We start from the raw sequence: 18,050 nt of genomic DNA on the forward strand, positions 1-18,050 counted from the left end.
ATAAGTCTTGAAATAATAGTTTTACATGGGACTTCAAAGTTAGTCTTGAACGAGATACATTAATTTGTATTTACATAAGATATGTAGGTAACTTGAAAAAGAAAAAAGCTTGTTTCCAAATGTTGTTTAATTAAAAGTAATTTTCAAAGTTAATAAAACTAGTATCCTTTTAAAGTTTCAATAATTATTGAGCTATGAAATAATTTGCATTATTATCCATTGTAGTAAATTTAAATTTCAATACTACATATGCATCGTATAAATACATAAATAGGTATATTTGTGGTTTGCATGTGTATATATATTTTTCTTAAAATTATTTTTGAAATTTTTATTTTGTACAAAAATTAAAAATAATAATAATTTTGAAGTGAACAAGTTTCTGTCTAAAATTATCACATAATTATTTTATGAATTAGAATATCATAATTCAAAGTGTTACCTATTATACACTGAGATATTCAGTTTTGTGATTATTAGATATATATATATATTATAGGTATTTTTTTTTTTTTTACTTTTGAACTAATTTAGTTAGGTATCAATTACATATGAAATTTAAAGTTTACACATGAACTCGGTCTATAAAATAACTTTGTTAATACCATGTCATACTGTAGACTGATTTAAGTAGTTTTAAACTGTTTTTAAAATTTAAATTGTTGGTGTTGGATAAGAATACAATTTTAGTTATTTTATTGAAATTGAAAAATATTATTCCTATAGGAATGCGCCCTCAAAACTTTTAACGTATATTATTATGTATCACTAACACAAAGCAGTTGCCTACTTTCCCTCCGTTTTGAAAATTTTTTTCTACATTTTATTGTTATATGTATTTATTAAATGTAGATAGGTAGGTACATTTATTAAATTCTATAATTTTTATAATTTAAAATAATTTATTCCATGTGATTTATACATTTATATTTACATTATATAATCTAGTATTTACCCGGTTTTGCATTCCTTGGCAGTTTTTTTTTTTCTTAATTTATAATTAAGAAAATGAATCACAAAAGTTTTCATCTCGATATTTCAACGTCTTAAACCAAAGTACCGTTTAACTGCGAATTGGTTCCAACTTCCAATCGAATTGAACGTCTGACTATTAATTGATTGTAAAATAGACTATTGTGTTATCTACCTATTCTATAATCAATGGTCTGACCGACCTCGATGTGGCTGTTAATAATCTCGCATGTCTTAACTGAAAATGGGTTACAACTTAATGCCAAATTTCCAAACATAGTATTAATGCCGTTTGAATCCGACGTAAAGACGCGGTGTTCTTCAATAGTTTCAACTAAAGTAAAACGACTGACAGAAATCGATGTGGAATGACTGGAATGCCATAATGTAGCTGTGACTGGTCATCGAAATCGTCGATCTCTGTGGTACCTACTACCTACCTATACTAAGGCACTATAAGTATTTCTTCTGTAGTGCTCTACCTATACTATGAAAAAATTTATCAGGTGTATGGGCTTTGTCGTGGCGCATAATTCAAGCGTTTTCTGTTGTGCACCCGATGGCCAGGGCTTAAAGTTTTTCATAAAGGTATGTGCACGCAATTTAAAAAGTAACAAGAAAATTAAATAATTTCTAATTATTGTTTAAAGATAAAGTATCAGGTATAAATTATATATTATATTATTATAATTATGTATTTTGTACATAATTGTTAACAGTGGCATTATTAGTGTGTGTGTGTGTGGGGGGGGCATGGGTAATATATCACCCCTTAGACCATTTTAATTTTACATAATATACCACTGTATTAACCAATTGAGAAAACTAAAAATATTACTATGAAAATAAAATGTATAAATTATTAGAAATTATTAGGCATAAATGGAATTTTTATTCCAAGGCAGCAAAAATAGAAAAATAAAAATAAAATAAAAATGTTATTTACTTCTTTTAACTTGTCACAATTATGATATCCCCAACAAAATTATCTTAGTGACACCACTGTTTGCTAAAGTATTTTTGTTAACTAATTTAATTTGTTTTTATTTAATTTATAAATTACTGTACATTGTTATTAAATTCCAAAATACTAAGGTAAAAATAATTTTTGATATGTAAAAATTATATTATTATTATCAATAGTTTTCTGAACATAGTATAATTTTCAATTTTTTTTTTTTTTAATATAAAAAAATAAAATAATATTTAATAAAATATAATGCCAGATTAGTGGTTAAATATTATAGTGACATCCAGTGTTTTAGCAAAAAATATAACAATTCTCTTAATTTCTTAAAGAAATACAAACACCTTAAAGATAATTCATATTAATAATAGTTCTTAGGATGGGAGGGAATTCAATACGTCATTAATCTCCCAACTCTGTTGAATGAACCGTATAGAGCCAAAAATAAAGACTATTTCAGATTTTAGTAGGTAACTACAATCTACATAGGTGCTAGAATTAATTTATAAGCACTTTTTAGTATTTAATTTTCAACTAAAAGTAAAAATTATTTTGATTTCAAGTAATCTTATTCATTCAATAATTGTTGGTATTAACACAAAACAATACGATAATTAGGTTTTTACTTTTATCTTTCTGTATTTGTTGATTAACTTATATTGGCATTTAAGTTTTGGAAAATTTATGGTTTCACTTTTAAATGCAATAAAGTTTTAGGATGTCTGGATGTAGATTTATAATAATAAAAAATGTCAACATTAATATGTTGAGTGTTGCAGTTGATGGATAATTGACTAGTTAATAGTTATAGATTTTATTGCTAATAATTTACTTAGGTATAAGTTGCAATTTTAATTTTAGAAGTTTAAAAAAGGAATACTCATTCTAAACAGTATATTTGGTTCATATTATCATCTAAAAATATAAGTTATATATATATCTGTTAGGGATTTTTTTTCACTTAGAGTATAGAGTATACAGAAAACAAACCGCAATTGGCATGAACTATGATAATTTATCATTAATACCCTTGTGTATGGCATTTGTCCTCAAATTTTACTATACAGCGTGATTTTTATTTTTTTTTTTTAAACTATAGAAGTAAGAAATAGTAAAATAATTATATTTATGTAATTAAGATTAAGATTCTAATTTTCACATCATTATTTCAGTCAGGAATACTGAGATTTTTTACATAGTTTGTTTAAAAATAAAGGATTGTATGAAAATTATGATGCTAAGAAATAATAAATAAATACATATTGAATTAATATCTTAAGTATAATAATGTAAATTAAAATTTTGACATATTTATATGTATAAAAAAAATGAGATAAAATAAATCAGTGTATAATAATTAAAGCAATATTAAATTGGCTAAATTTTAAAACAAAAATTAATTAGTTGGATAAAAAAAAAAATCATCCTATTTAATAAATTATATTAAAATATTGTTTAATTTAAACATAATATAATGTATTGTCTTTGCTTGGTAAAATTATATTAGTTCTTTGATAAAATGTATCATATTATATATTTTATTACAGTATCCCGCTTTGCAAAACTCATTTTACAAGTGCAACATGATGAACAGTGTGTGCCTTCACTGAGCATTTTTACGTGGTTAGTTAAACTTTGATAGGGTTTGTCAAATGAGTAAATATTAATGTGGTTTAGAAAATCATCAAATTTTTTAAATTTTTTAAAACAAAATTGACAAATTATACTTTCTTCTTCATGAAATATACCATGTTTGGATAAATCACTAGAATTATTAAATGTTGAATCACATAATTTACATTCATATACTACCACATCACCTTTGTGAGTTGCTTTGTGTCTATTGAATATTGAAAGATAAGAGAAATTCTTGTCACAAATATCACAATTATATAAAGCCTTATGAGATTGTGTATGAATAGCAAAATAGGTCTTTGAGAATAGCTGTTTGCATATATTGCATTTTACTTCTTCATCTTTAGTGCAATTGAATGTTTTTCCATTTTTTAATTGAACCTAAAATTTAAAATATAAAATAATGATTTATTTTATTTTTAGTCAATCAAAAATACTAACTTTATTTGATTTTTTTTTCTTTTTCTTTAATTTTTTTACCATTTTTTTCAATCTAAAATCAACAGAAGTTATTATTTAAAATATACATAATAAACATCAATTATTAATAAATAATTATTTAAAAAGAGATAATATTTAATGATCTTGATAAAAATATAAAAACAATTTACTATAATATGTATTTTGAAAGTTTGTAAAATATATTATTAGAATAATTTATTTTTAATTCAATAACTTACAATAATGTGAATTCTTCATCATTTAATGCAATTTTTGAAGAATAGGTAATAGTAGCAGCATCTAAACATTTAAAATCAGTTTAAATAAATTAAATCTGTCTAAAGATAGTTTAGAAGTTAATAGTTTATTATGCAAAAAAATTCATAGAAATAAAACTGTGAAATAAATTATTTTCATGTTATTATTCATATTAATTGTATTAATAAATATCGTTCTTAAATAATTGATCTAAATATTAATAAATCTTTAAACAATTGTATAACAATATGTTAGTAAAAAAAGAATTGATTTAAATCCTTCAAATTGAAATTATATTATAGGTATACTTAAAGTCACGAGATATTTTTAAAAACTAATTTTAATTATTACCTTTACTTTTATTTATATCGAAGTCTCATATGCATATTAAAAATAAAGGATTTAGCTGTAAAATAATTAAATATAACGTTTAGATCTATTAAATCTACTTGCGTATATGAACAAACTTAAACAAACACAAAAAAAAAAAAATTAAAAACTTGTATTAATCACATAGGTCAGATGTCCATGACCATCTAACCTAAACATTTGCTAATTATAACCTTAAATGTAGAAATTGAAAAAATTATCAAGTTTTTTTAAAAATTTTATCATTCCTATAATTTTATTATATTATATTTTATTAACTATAGATAAGTAAGTTTTTAAAACTAAATTTGTAATAATTAAATGCAATTAAATATGAATATAGGTAGTAGTAATATTATTATTATTGTATTAAAATAAATAAAATAAGTTTTTTTTTTTAAAACATTTTAATTTCTAAGCAAGTGGTACCTATGTAATTATGTTATACCTTAAATTTTATTGTTTTTGAACATGATCCAAAATTCAAACACAAGGTCTAGTATTGTGTTATATTATTATTTATTTAATGTTTTGCTTTTTTGACTCAATCAACAATCAGGCATTTTGTTTAATCATTACTCTATTACCTACATACTTTAATAATTTACTTTGAACCTGAAGTTATAAAATATTATTAGGTATTATTATACAAATACAATATATATTTTGGTTAACACTCATAAAAGATTAAAAATTATAATAAAGGAATTTACCTTTAGTTTTTTTTTCTTTCTTACGGTAACGGATTTCATTTCTTATAATATTTGATACAAAATCGTCTTTAATGCCCATGTTTTTCTCTATCTGCAATCTTGTATAAGAATTAATTAGGTACATTAAAGAACAAAATAAATTAATAATAATACAAATAATGAAATAAATTAGAATATAATATTATTGGCTAATTGATTCTAAAATTAAGATAAACCCATTTAAAAAACTTAATTTTTGAATATTTTTACATGGTTTCTTATAACCATTGCCTACCATATTTTGTGTTACCTACATGTGATACTTAGAATCTATGTATATATTACAATAAATAGATGCATTATTCTTAAATCAATTTAATTTAAACATTTGTACGATATAGAATAATAAATTCTTTGTTTTTAGTAACTTTATTTTCTAAACAATACTAGTATTACTAAATATAGTTACCTTGTTATGTATTATGTTGAGATATGTAGTAGACACTGAGGTTGTACGAAGAACCGAGGAAATATAAATAAAAAGTCAACAGGCGAAAATTATTAATACTTGCTATATACACATTTAATCGTTAGCATTTTTCAGACAGTTAAACGATTGCCAAATGTAAACATTAAACACGCTATAAATTATATTTTATGGAATGTTCTTTGCGGGCTATGATACCTATTGACTTGTCCGGTTGTTGAGTTTGTAAAAGATCTGTGAAAACTGATAATCTTTAAAAATTTTGGTATTCGTATAGGCTGTAGTCCAAATATTGTAGACACAATAATATGACGTGTGTAATGTGTATGTTTAATCTATGATGCCTTATCATCCAGTATTGCGGTATATAAATAAATTCGGAAAAGGTTGTTCAATTTCAATATAATTCATAATAACATTAATAACTAAAAAAATGACGAATGATGACTAATGACCTCAGAAGTTGAAGCCTTATCTACCCCTCCTAAAAATTCACAAATTGATCGTTTTTTTAATAAAATAATTAAATCATAGTACTTTAGTATCTATTATAATTTACTATCGTCTATCATATTTTATCAGCTCACAATAGAGGTTGAATAAAAAAAAAACTTAATGACAAATATTGTCAAAATATTTTTTAAATAACAATAATATTTTATATTAGAGAAAAAAATTCACACACCACCAAATACCTAATAGCTCAAAAGACGTTTAAATATTTTTAAAATTGTACTACGTGTAGAAAATCTTAATAAAAATATTTTGTGTAAATCATTATATAGGTACCTATACGGTTATTTTTTTGAATTACAACAAAAACTGATATTGAGTAAAAAATTTTGTTTTCCCAAAATGTTTTTTCTTGTTTTTCAATTAGTAAAAATTTACAGTGGGAATTTTTACATTTGACATTTTGATCCCTCAAAGTACCAACTGGATTCACTTTCCTACTAGAAAAGATATTAAAGTTGAAAATTGAATAATTTTTTTTCAATTATTACACTAGTAAACTGTGATAAAATTAGTAGTTATAGATTTTATTGATTACTATAAACCATACGCTATAGTACGATCACGCATATTAATTCGTTAAGACATCAAACGATGAAAAAAGTTTCCATTTCTAAAAATACATGTTAATTGGAGGGGTTTACCTAGAAAATTCCGGTTATTCAGTGGGTTTGTAGTATTGATTATCATTTATCAGGTAATGTCGTGATTTCCAATAGTGTTTATTATTATTTATTACATAATATTATTAATTATTATACATTGTCGTGGTCCGTGGCAGTCGTGTACTATTTACTATTTAGTATTTAGTAATTTAGTATCGATATGCTCGTTGAAAAGTATTTGTAGTCTCAAACTCTCAAAGAGACCGTGGAAACTATAAAGTACGCGATGTGTCAACTGTGTTGTCTTTGTCAGAAAATATTAATGCAATTAATTATTATTAGCAGATTAAAATTTTATCCATAGACCACATACAATATATCGTATTTATTAGTTTATTATTATTTATTAACACAAGTAGTATGAATTTGAAGGTTCAAAACTTCAAACACCTCATAGCCGGCCAAAGCTTTCTCCCTATTACTATCACCATCATCACCAACTACCTAGTATTATAGGCGTAGGTTGGTCAAATTTTTTGAAGGGCTTCGTCTGCATTTTGGGGGACTAAGTCCCCCTAACTACGCCTATTCTTAGTATCTACACTTAACCACTGTCAATAACTTATTTCACGTGTTATCGTTTGTTTTCAGAAAATATTAAATTTTATTATTAAACTTATTTATATTTTAGTAATACATTTCCCCACCACACATGACACATAACATGTTCTATTTTCTATTTACAATAATATATTTGCATATTTATTAGCATTTCTGCTCTTAAACATAATCATCAAATATTAAAGTCCTACATGAAAAAAATATGACATTAAAACCTTTTTAGTTTTTAAGAAATCATAGATGTAGTTTGAAATAACTTAATATGTGTAATTTGTGATAAGGTAATCTCCTTTTTTCTTCTATTTCATGTATGTTTCTTTGTACAATGATTTCACTTTTATTTATTTCGATAATTAACATCGTTAGATTTAATTCATTAGATTTATCAATTTATGTATTCCTCCATTTGTATGAACTTTTTGTGGAACTTGCGGTAACGCTTTATTATAGTCTGTTAACTTATAAATTGATTTAAAGATATTTACTTTTTTTACATTACACACATTTTTTTTTTTTTATTGAAAAGCGAATACAAATAATTAGTTTTTAAAATCGTTGTTTACAACTATTTTTTTCAGTATTTTATGAATACAACTGGTATATTAATATGGTTAATTATAATTAATTCTATTAGACAAATAATTTGTTTATAATCTTAATAGTAAATGAATAGTTGAATAACACGGGCTAATAGTATAATAATAATATTTTATTTGTTAAGAAGATTGTTTACATTGAATAGTAATGTCAAGCAAATTAATCTATGTAGTCACTTGTCAGGAATGATCTCAGAAAAAAATCGTGAGGGGATGCAGTCTTCAATTTGCCGTTTACAATTATTTTGACCTTTTTTATTTGCTCTTTTTATGCTTTTTTATCTGATGAGTGATGAATTTTTAATTTTTTACTGTCCATGCATTCCCCTTCCTCCAAATAAGTTCGTAAATACGACACTGATATTTACATCTGCTAGTTGCTCGACGAGTTATGTCATTTCAATTAAATTAATAATAAAATGGGATTTAACTATAAAAACGAAACTAAATACACACTTGTTGAACGTTAAACAATTGCACTTGCAATGATCTGTGGTTGGATATATTTAGCAAACGTGCCATGAATGTGAGTAAATAATTGTCTAAGTCATCCGCGATACGCACTAATATGTGATGAATTTAATATTATCAATAAAATCTGTAACACTGATTACACTGAGTTATACAGGACACAAACATATTTCTGTTAGTCCTGCGAGGATTCAAGGCTATACACATTCCAATGATATAATTTATAAAAATATTATTTGAGTAGACTTGTGTTATTGAGTACACTAATTTATTATATACAAGTATACACTATGTATGTATGTATAGTATACATATAGTATAGGTATGCACATTCCATATGACTATTGGCGGGAGGTTAGGTGGAGGAGCCACGATGTGGGCGGGGGGAGTGGATCGGAAGCCATAGTATAGGCCGGGGGAGTAAGGGGAGGGATTCACTAGGTTAACGGGGGATGAAGTGGGGGGTCTAGAACAGGCTATTTCGTATTACTAATAACAATAATGACAATTGAAGCGATGATCATATCTTCACCACGCGGATCCGGGGCTTGGAGAGTTGATAAACACGAAGCGATGGTTTGTAAATAAGTGACAACGGCTTCAAGGAAAAGCACTTTTTATCGTCGTCCGCTTTTAGTATTGGCCGGTGTTTGGCCAATCGTTTAATGTTTTCTGATGCCTCATACTTAAGAGCTGCACGAGATACTCAGTTTTGGTTCTTGCTAGTTGAGGCGGTGGATGTATAATTTGAATTTTTTACTGGGAAAATTAGGGCCCTTTTTGTATAACGGAATCTGGTGATTAACTTCTGTGATATATACAATATTATGTTCTGTATGTATGAAATAATGATATTGTGATGTGTATTGTGTATACACAATGTTGTAAATAATACAAAGTCGAACTCAAATTAAAACTTTCGGGTGAAATTAAAAATAAAAATAAATCGAGTAAGAACGTATTGATAATTGGGGTTGGATTGAGGTTCGGAGCCAATGATATTTAATTTTAGTTGAATCGTACAAATTTTAAAGTTGTGATATTTTTACTATATCTTAAAAGAGCGCTCTTGTGGTCATATTTTGTGAAATAACATATCAATAGCAAAACTAAACTTTTAACGAATTATAATTATTATAATTATAATTTATTTAAAAGTTAAAACACTGCGTCTTTAATTTATGTATTGAGAAGAGGATAGATGATACAATTCGTATACACAGGATCAAATGGAAATCGATATTCTATATTTCGAGAGTATTCAAGTTTAATTAAATAAAGTAAAAAAAAAAAAAAACAATTTCAAAGGGCTTATATTTATACATGCGGCGCGCGAGATTAATATATTAGAACATCATATATAGATACTGCAATGTATAAATGTAGACTGCGTAGACATTATAGTTTAAATAATATTATATTGCATTATTTATATTATAATATATAAAACTATATTATAAATGCCTATATACGTTTGAATCTGGTCCTTAACACACAATTATTGTTGTGAATTTTTGTTTTTAATTATTAACAGCATAGAGAAGACAACGTTTATATAAAAGTATACAATGGGCGTATTGCATAAATTATAAATATTATTTAAGTATATCTTTATAATATATATGTATATGATAATAAAATTAATAATCATAAGTATAATATGTATATAAATAATAAAAATAATAATAATATGGAACAGTTATTGTGGATAATATATAGGCGGTATATTACTCTAAAAGATTAAGAGTGCTATTGGTCTTCCTCAGTTGAGCTCTCCACGGAATGATTTTGGCAAGACCATCGTCGCTGTCTGCGTCTTTTGCGTTGTTATTGGAGACATGTTGCTGTTGCTGCGAAGGAGGCTGTGGCACCGAAGGTTTCTCATCTGTGTTCGCCACAGATTCGTCATCCGCTGCTGGTTGATCGTTTTCCTTGTTCTGGCCGTCCGTTGCAATATCAGCAAAAGTCACTTTGGCACCGATAGCTGGTGGCGATGGTTTCCCATTGGTCGACAACCTAAGCAGACAACAACTTTTTGTCAGTAAAAATATGACAAAACCACTAGGCATTTTTTATTTTCAGAAAAGTTATCTACAAGAAAATATTATATAACTGGAAAAATGCCAGCAAGTATACTAACACTAGTAACACCAAACCTACTCCCAAGTGATGTACGTGATACCAATATACTTAAATATCTGTGTTAGTTAACGTTTCTAGGTAGCATGACGTAAGTAGTCAATAGTAGATGTAGATTGTAGGCATAACATACATATATATATACATACAACAATAAACAGATTACAATGACGAAAAATTGATTTGTCAATTTGTGTTCGTTTATAGGTATGTTTGTTGGAATCTTTGGAATCTGTGTTACAAGTTTATAATACGTTTGTACTTTGTATAGTTTGTAATGTTTGTATACTATTATAACATAAACATAAGATAATTAATATTTATCGAATATTAATATCATACTAATAGCTTTTCATATTGTAATTTGTAGAAATAGTTAATAGGTTAATTTTTAATCTTCAGTGCAAACGTTTTAAATTTATAATCACGTTGTTTGTCTCGGGGAAATAGCCGTATTTAGTTTTATAGTAAGTATACCTCAACGGATTAACTAGATTATAAAATAAGCTCTACTCAGACTGTTGAAAATGTGACAATGAAGATAATGCATATAATGTATATCTTGTTTGACGTGTACCTACTCTTAAACTGTTCAAATGTGGATTATTATGTAAATTACATAGATAGACACGCAATCAACACTAATATTTTTTGACTTATGCGTATTGTATGTTATCATAATAAGTGTTATTGAAATTGAATTTGCTCTTCAATGTCGTATTAAAAAAATGAACGACGCCGACGCGCGTGTTATATATTATATATTATAGTAGTTTAAATTTATTAAAGCAATTAGTTTTTACATTTTACTTTTAATTCTCTAATTCACACACATGACGCATACGCACGCTTGATACTCGTACGAATAGGTAGGGACCGGCTATATTTTCAGTGAAAACAACTGTGCTCTAGCGGGAAATCAAACCGTGACGGCGTCAATTTCTACATCAACTAAGTATCTCGGTGACTAATAATTAGACGCCGTCGAAACGTATACCTAGGCATGTGGCTCAACAATTTTTTTTAAAACATACTTATCGTCTTGTCTCTTATTTTGCATCAGTTGTCGTTTCCACGGTGGTAGAGATTGTAAACGCTTTTCCTCCGCCTGCCGACTAAGCTCTTCTTCCATATCCTTTCGTGCTTTTTCCGCTGCCTTCTTAGCCATCATCTGACGCTTCCACGCGGGTATCATATTACCGTTGGCGTCCTTTTCCGGGATCTATAAAATATTTATCAATCATTTACAACGATATTTTTGAAATTTCGTCACAACAGTGCAACACATACAAAATATTAAAATATTAATTTATTATTATAGACTAGTTTATATTAGAGTTATTACGCGTATATATGATTATAAATGTTATAATTTACAGTGTAAATACACTAAACTACAGTTTAGACTACAGTTCAGCGAATATGTTTCAAATGATTTGAATAATTCAACGAGTTCCGCTGACACTGAACATAATATATTATAATTAATTAGAAACATAACATAATTAACGACCGGCAAGAATCGCACGAAAAAATAACGCCATTGAACGTCTTGATGTCTAACATGAGGTGAAATCGCGTATAATATAGCTTTCAGATATTTTTATGCTTGGAGTGAAATGTGTGTAAATCTAATGGCGATTGAGTATCGCACTGGTTTGGTCACGATTATAAATGATTGACGGTGCGTGTGTACTACATATATCAGATTAACGATTTGAGAAGTTTAAATTTCCAATATCTCACAAGTCCAATTGTGGAACTTCAAGCATAAATTAAAAATAACAAAAACAAATAGTTTAATTAAAATATTATTACAGGAATATTACAAATAAATAAGTAAAACAGTAAGAATAATAAGACAATAAGAATAATCACATTATTTGCGTTTTAATTAATAATACTTAAAATTATTAACAATTTCTATCAATAAATAATTAGATAACTAATTTTTTGTGTTTAAAATCATTTAAAATGAACGATACTATTAGTTTTAATTAGAAATCAACCTGTTTTAATTTATATACGATTTAAGTAATTATACTAAAACGTATAGATAATTAAAATTTTTTAATATATGTATAACTACAATGTAGAGTGTAGTAAGTAAAGATTCAATAATCAGGAAGAAGTATTTAAAAGATATGTTAAAAAAATACTAGATATATTATTAAAATTAATAATTACCAACGTGGTTACCGTTAAAAAGAAAAAAATAACACCGGTAGGCGGTAAGATTAGACTTAATGTAGCTGATGCAACTTCAAATATAAATATTAAAATTTAATAATACTATGTTTATTTTACTAATTAAATGGTATTTGATTATATCAGTTATAATATTTTATATAGCCAATTAATGTACCTGATCTATGATATTGTCAGGCGACAACTGTTTGGTGATCTCGTTGATCTTTTGTTTTTCGCTCATCTCGTCCATTTTGACTTTTTCCACTTTCATCTTTTTAATGCCATTGATATCTTTTGACATTTTTAGTTCTGCTATCAGATCTTGCCTTTGTGCTTGTAACGGAGGCACGGCACCTAATGGAACATAACACAATAATAATAACACACATACTACACAAGTCAGTGAAAGCCGAAGAAATTTAAAACCATTCCCACAAGTTTGTTATTGTAATATTCGTCTAATTACACGCGTCGTTATTACATTGTTGGGCGCATTATTAATATGATATAGAAACTAATTCCAGTGTATTGCATTCGCCAAAAATCAATTCTGTCATATTATTGTTGTGTACAGAAGCATACGAATGAAAATCGAATCTTTGTAGATATTAGGCAGTATCATAGGTAGGCGCGCATTGCAATTTGCATATTGATTTTCTTTTAAAAATATTGATATATTTATTTTTATGATGATAATATAATTTATTATTGATAGAAGTACAATATCATTTAAACACTGAAATTTTATTATTTTATGCTAAAAACGACATACAATGATTAATAATAATACAGCACAGAAGTATAAACTTGTGGTAAACAATTTATCTCTTCGGTATAGTTTCGTTAACATTTTCATTACGTATACTTTCAACCGTATAATATATTTACTCGGAATAATTAGTTTTCTAAATGTATTTAATAATTTATTTCTGAAGTGACGCTAAAAGTACAAACACAGATTGACTTTTCGAGTTTAATTCATGCGACTATGTGTCAGCTTAATATTTATAGTTTAATGAAACACAGTTTTAATTTTGATAATGAACGTAGTTGAATTTCGAAATTAAATAAAGTCACCAGGTCGTAAAAATAATTAACACTCATCATAAAAACATCATAATAACATAGACGATTCTACAGACAGAAAAAAAATTCACAGTGCCGTGGGATGTATAAATGTAATTAAACGCAGAAGTAGAATAATATAAGCCATTCATTTCAATTACGATTCGTTCTTTTGTCAATATCTTAGACATTCCACTTGTGTGATTTATTGAAAAAAAAAATACCTAACCTAATACTCATACTTTAATAAATAGAACCGTTTTTCCGCAAGGTTTCGACGAATAACAAAATAAATAATGACTGTATAAAACGCAAAACATTATCCGTATTAAAGTAAACCGACAGGAATAAAATAATAATTTTATGAATAGTTTCGTTGTTTTGAATTATGTATCTATACCTCCTCCTATGCGTATTTATGCTGTAATCGTACGTTTGAGCGTGTCCGAGAAATAATACTGTAATCATTTTTTGTCCAAAAGTATTTCGTTTTTCGAAATGTCGATTCATTTTTCACCATAACCAACGGGACGGGAAAAACAAACGTATCGCACGATGACGGACAACTTAGGTAATATTATATTATTAATGTTATTATTTACCGGAATGTTTGTCCGCGTCGTTGCTGTTGTTCTGCATGATCTTCACGGTGCCTGGTGTCTTCTTGAGCTGTACGCTGTGCAAGTCGTGTATACTGATCGCGGCTAAAGGCTGTTGCTGGTGCTGCTGTTGGTTTTGGACGGCTACCGACAATTCAGACTTGGTCCTGTGCAACGGTGCGTTCGCCTGTTTGACGGAGACTTCGTTCAAGTCACCGGTATTGCCGCCGACGATGCTCTTCAGGTACTCTGACGGTTTGATGAGTCCTATGTCGTGGACGCCCGCGGCCGGGAACTTTGGCGGAATGAACGCTGCCGGTTGCTGTGGTCCGGTCATCGCCGTCACCGTCGCCCCTCCACCTTCCGATGATTCTCCTGCGAAGTAAGCAACATGTGACTTACCGACCGTGCGCGCTTTATCTGATGACAGCTCAGGTGGTGTACCGCGGGCGGTTAACAGTGCGTGAAGTTTTTTACATTTTTTATTTTCCTATACGCTTTTTGCACACACGAATACCACGTGGGTCAACTGTGATGGCGCACCAGCGGGTACTTGATACAGGAATACAGTGTGCACACAAGTCGATAATTGGCGAAAGCTAGGTGAAATCGGACTGATTTGTTGAAGATTATTCTCTTTTAAATCGTTATTAATTAGTTTAATTGCACTCGTTAAGTCGATTAATAAACTATCATGATAAAAATCACGGTTATTAATTATTAAAACTAATTATTCTCGATACCGTATAGTAGAAGATTTAGTCGAATTTTATAGAAGGGGCTTTGTATTTATTTTTCGATTATCTCGTACATTAAGAAATCCGGATAATCACACCATGTCCATGTTTTTTTTTTTATAATCACAACAATTTCTTGCTGCGAAATAAACAATAAAAGCTATCCAATTAAGCACGATAATTACCGCGGCTAATGAGAATCAAAAACATACATACATCGCTTCTACTGCAAAAAAAAAAAAAAAATCAAAAACGCGGTTAAGCTATTTAATATTTTTAATAGTAAGACTTCTACTACATTTCCGGAATGAGACGGGGGTCAGTCCGAGGACATCCAAGCTATCATCAACTTCTAAAACGACTTCACCAAAACAGAATCTAATCTTTATTATACCCGTAGTGGCGTACTATACTTATTTTCGACGGGTGTTTGATGATAATAATATGGTATAAAATGCTCACTGGGATTGCGGACCGACTGCTGTTGCACGTACACGTACACCTGTCCGTGGAAATCGTTAACGGGCATTGGAGGCGGGGGCGGTGGAGGACACACGCCCGCCGCCGGTTCCGACACCACGCGCTTCAGCGGCGTCCGTTCCTTGTGGTGGTGAACGGCCGCGTGTAGCGGCAGCGTGTGATGGTGATGTTGACCCGGCAGCTCCGGGTCCGAGTCTTCGGCCGAATGGCTCACGTCCGACGGCGAGCCGCTCGACACTCCCGACTCTGTCATTACACGGGCAAAATACGTCACGTTTAATTTTCGCTTTTTTTTTTATTACAATTTTTTATTAAATTATTATACCCATACAGAGATTACTATACAGCCGGCGGCACAACGTACGTAGTTAAACGGTGGTCGAGGTGAGATCCGTGATGGCGTTATTGCCCTCCAACCTCACCTCTTATATGGTCACAAAGAAAAAAGCTTATAATCAAATAAACTTCCTATCGTTTATATCCGTCAATGATCGAAATGGCGATAGACTGGTAATAAGACCTATATCATTTGATTTTTTACCAGTTTTGAACGACAATATTATATAATAGATAAACACTCGTTATAAAATTGTTATTATTTTTTTACATTTCCTTTATTGGCATACAACAATAAACTACCAACTCGATGTTTAAATTTAAGACGGTTAATATATTAAAAGGTGTAAACAGAACTTTTTGCATATGCGTATGCATTTGCATATTGTTTATAAGTGTTTATCAATTCATTAGACACTTACATGGTATAGTAATAAATTTTAATTATCCATCTCCCTAATTAATGTTTTTCGCTACGCCACTATGATTACAACACTCTAAAACTGAAATTAAATTTTAAAACCCAAACATATGAAATTGTTTTCTATTTTTAAACACAGATCTCTTTGATAATACATTATTATACATTATAATATTTAAGTCTCACATTGTGTGTTAATCAGAAAGGACCCAAATGATCAGTGCTTGTGCAATATTATGTATACCTATAATTATTATGCAGTATTTCACCGTATCTCGCTGCAGACCGATTATTAATAATTGTTAATTTTATGCAGTTCACCTATTAAATGGTAAGTTCACTGTGCATAATGCAACATTCGACACACCGTGCACATGATATTATAATTTAATTTAGACGAAAATCATACTTTTAGTTTTTACCACATCTTTGAACGCCGAGACTACTTTGAGATTAATTAAACCATGATTACAATTTATGCAAGTATCTAATTAAGTTGAACAAATGTGTATTGTAAAGAATGTAAAGATATTATTATAGTACGCAAGTGATTTAAAATTAAACACATTTAAAAAATAATGTTTATCGACTACTGTGACTATTAATCATAAGGAATATGAAAGTACAATAAAATCGATTTGAAATCAGATCTGTTAACATAAAATGATAAAATGATAGAATTGAATAAAATGTTATATACTAGGGATATCATGTGAAAATCCGAAAAACAAATTCATCAGAGTACCATAACTAGTTATTAACGCCGTAGGTGGTAGTTACAGCTTTTAAATGATCCAACTCGTGTATTCGTAAATAATTCACAAATGGCAATAAAGAGAATAATTATTATTATTATGGATGTACAAATTAAAAATAACATTGAGTGTTTTCTACTAATATTGGCGTCTTCGGAGTTTCTCTTTTTGTAGAGCAATTTATAGAGAAAAACATTTATATATATTTATTTAATATTGAGAATATTGTCCACTGAACAAAAATGCTATTTGTTTACGAGGCATTCAATCCGGATCCTGGTGATCACGTCATAGAATTGAATGTTAACACTTTAAAAGTTAGTAATGCTTAATGTGACCACGGTCGACCAATTTTATTTATAGAATCCTAACCGTTTATCGGAATCGAAAATAAAACATACGCCAAGTCATACATTACTAAATTGTTAATAAAGTCGATCTTTTACCATTTAATTTATACCAGACTAGGAATAATTAAATCACTTTTATGGCTTTCTAATATTTAAAATCAGAGCTGATTATGATTTTAATTAATAACCCGGTAATGTAATTTTAGAGAAATAGAAAAAAAATATAAAACGATGGCAATTCATATTGGTAACGCTCAAAACCTTTGATAGTGAATTTTTTTTTCAATAACACAATTTTATTAATAACATGTAAATAGGTATGTATTACGTATATTATTGTTGGGTATCAAT

General features: G+C 28.3%; 2 protein-coding genes across 7 annotated transcripts in view; both read right to left on the reverse strand.

The window, feature by feature from the left end:
* Positions 1–3,422: 3,422 nt before the first annotated feature.
* Positions 3,423–6,155, reverse strand: LOC112590875 (zinc finger protein 600-like). 2 transcript variants are annotated; one of them, XM_025334462.1, is made up of 5 exons: positions 5,804–6,155; positions 5,356–5,453; positions 4,255–4,315; positions 4,016–4,067; positions 3,423–3,955 (listed from the first exon to the last, which is right to left on the reverse strand). In XM_025334462.1, exons 2-5 carry the CDS (start codon positions 5,432–5,434, stop codon positions 3,464–3,466), a joined length of 684 nt encoding a protein of 227 aa, XP_025190247.1. In that variant the 5' UTR covers positions 5,435–5,453; positions 5,804–6,155; the 3' UTR covers positions 3,423–3,463. The 2 variants fall into 2 exon arrangements, 1 of the variants encoding a protein (XP_025190247.1); XR_003114479.1 differs by lacking the exons at positions 3,423–3,955; positions 4,016–4,067; positions 4,255–4,315 and adding an exon at positions 5,097–5,257 and having other exon boundaries at positions 5,804–6,153.
* Positions 6,156–10,274: 4,119 nt separating this feature from the next.
* LOC112590886 overlaps positions 10,275–18,050 on the reverse strand; it is a 75,027-nt gene continuing 67,251 nt past the window's right edge. For all 5 annotated transcript variants that reach the window (XM_025334478.1, XM_025334479.1, XM_025334481.1 and 2 more), the window contains 5 exons: positions 15,820–16,083; positions 14,624–14,995; positions 13,132–13,310; positions 11,801–11,988; positions 10,275–10,643 (listed from right to left, as the gene is read on the reverse strand). In XM_025334478.1, coding sequence (XP_025190263.1) covers positions 10,355–10,643; positions 11,801–11,988; positions 13,132–13,310; positions 14,624–14,995; positions 15,820–16,083 — 1,292 coding nt within the window. In that variant the 3' untranslated portion in view covers positions 10,275–10,354. The remainder of the gene's footprint in view (positions 10,644–11,800; positions 11,989–13,131; positions 13,311–14,623; positions 14,996–15,819; positions 16,084–18,050) is intronic.

Source organism: Melanaphis sacchari, unplaced genomic scaffold (assembly GCF_002803265.2).
Source record: "Melanaphis sacchari strain LSU unplaced genomic scaffold, SCAv2.0 Contig121_pilon_pilon, whole genome shotgun sequence".
NCBI lineage: Eukaryota > Metazoa > Arthropoda > Insecta > Hemiptera > Aphididae > Melanaphis > Melanaphis sacchari.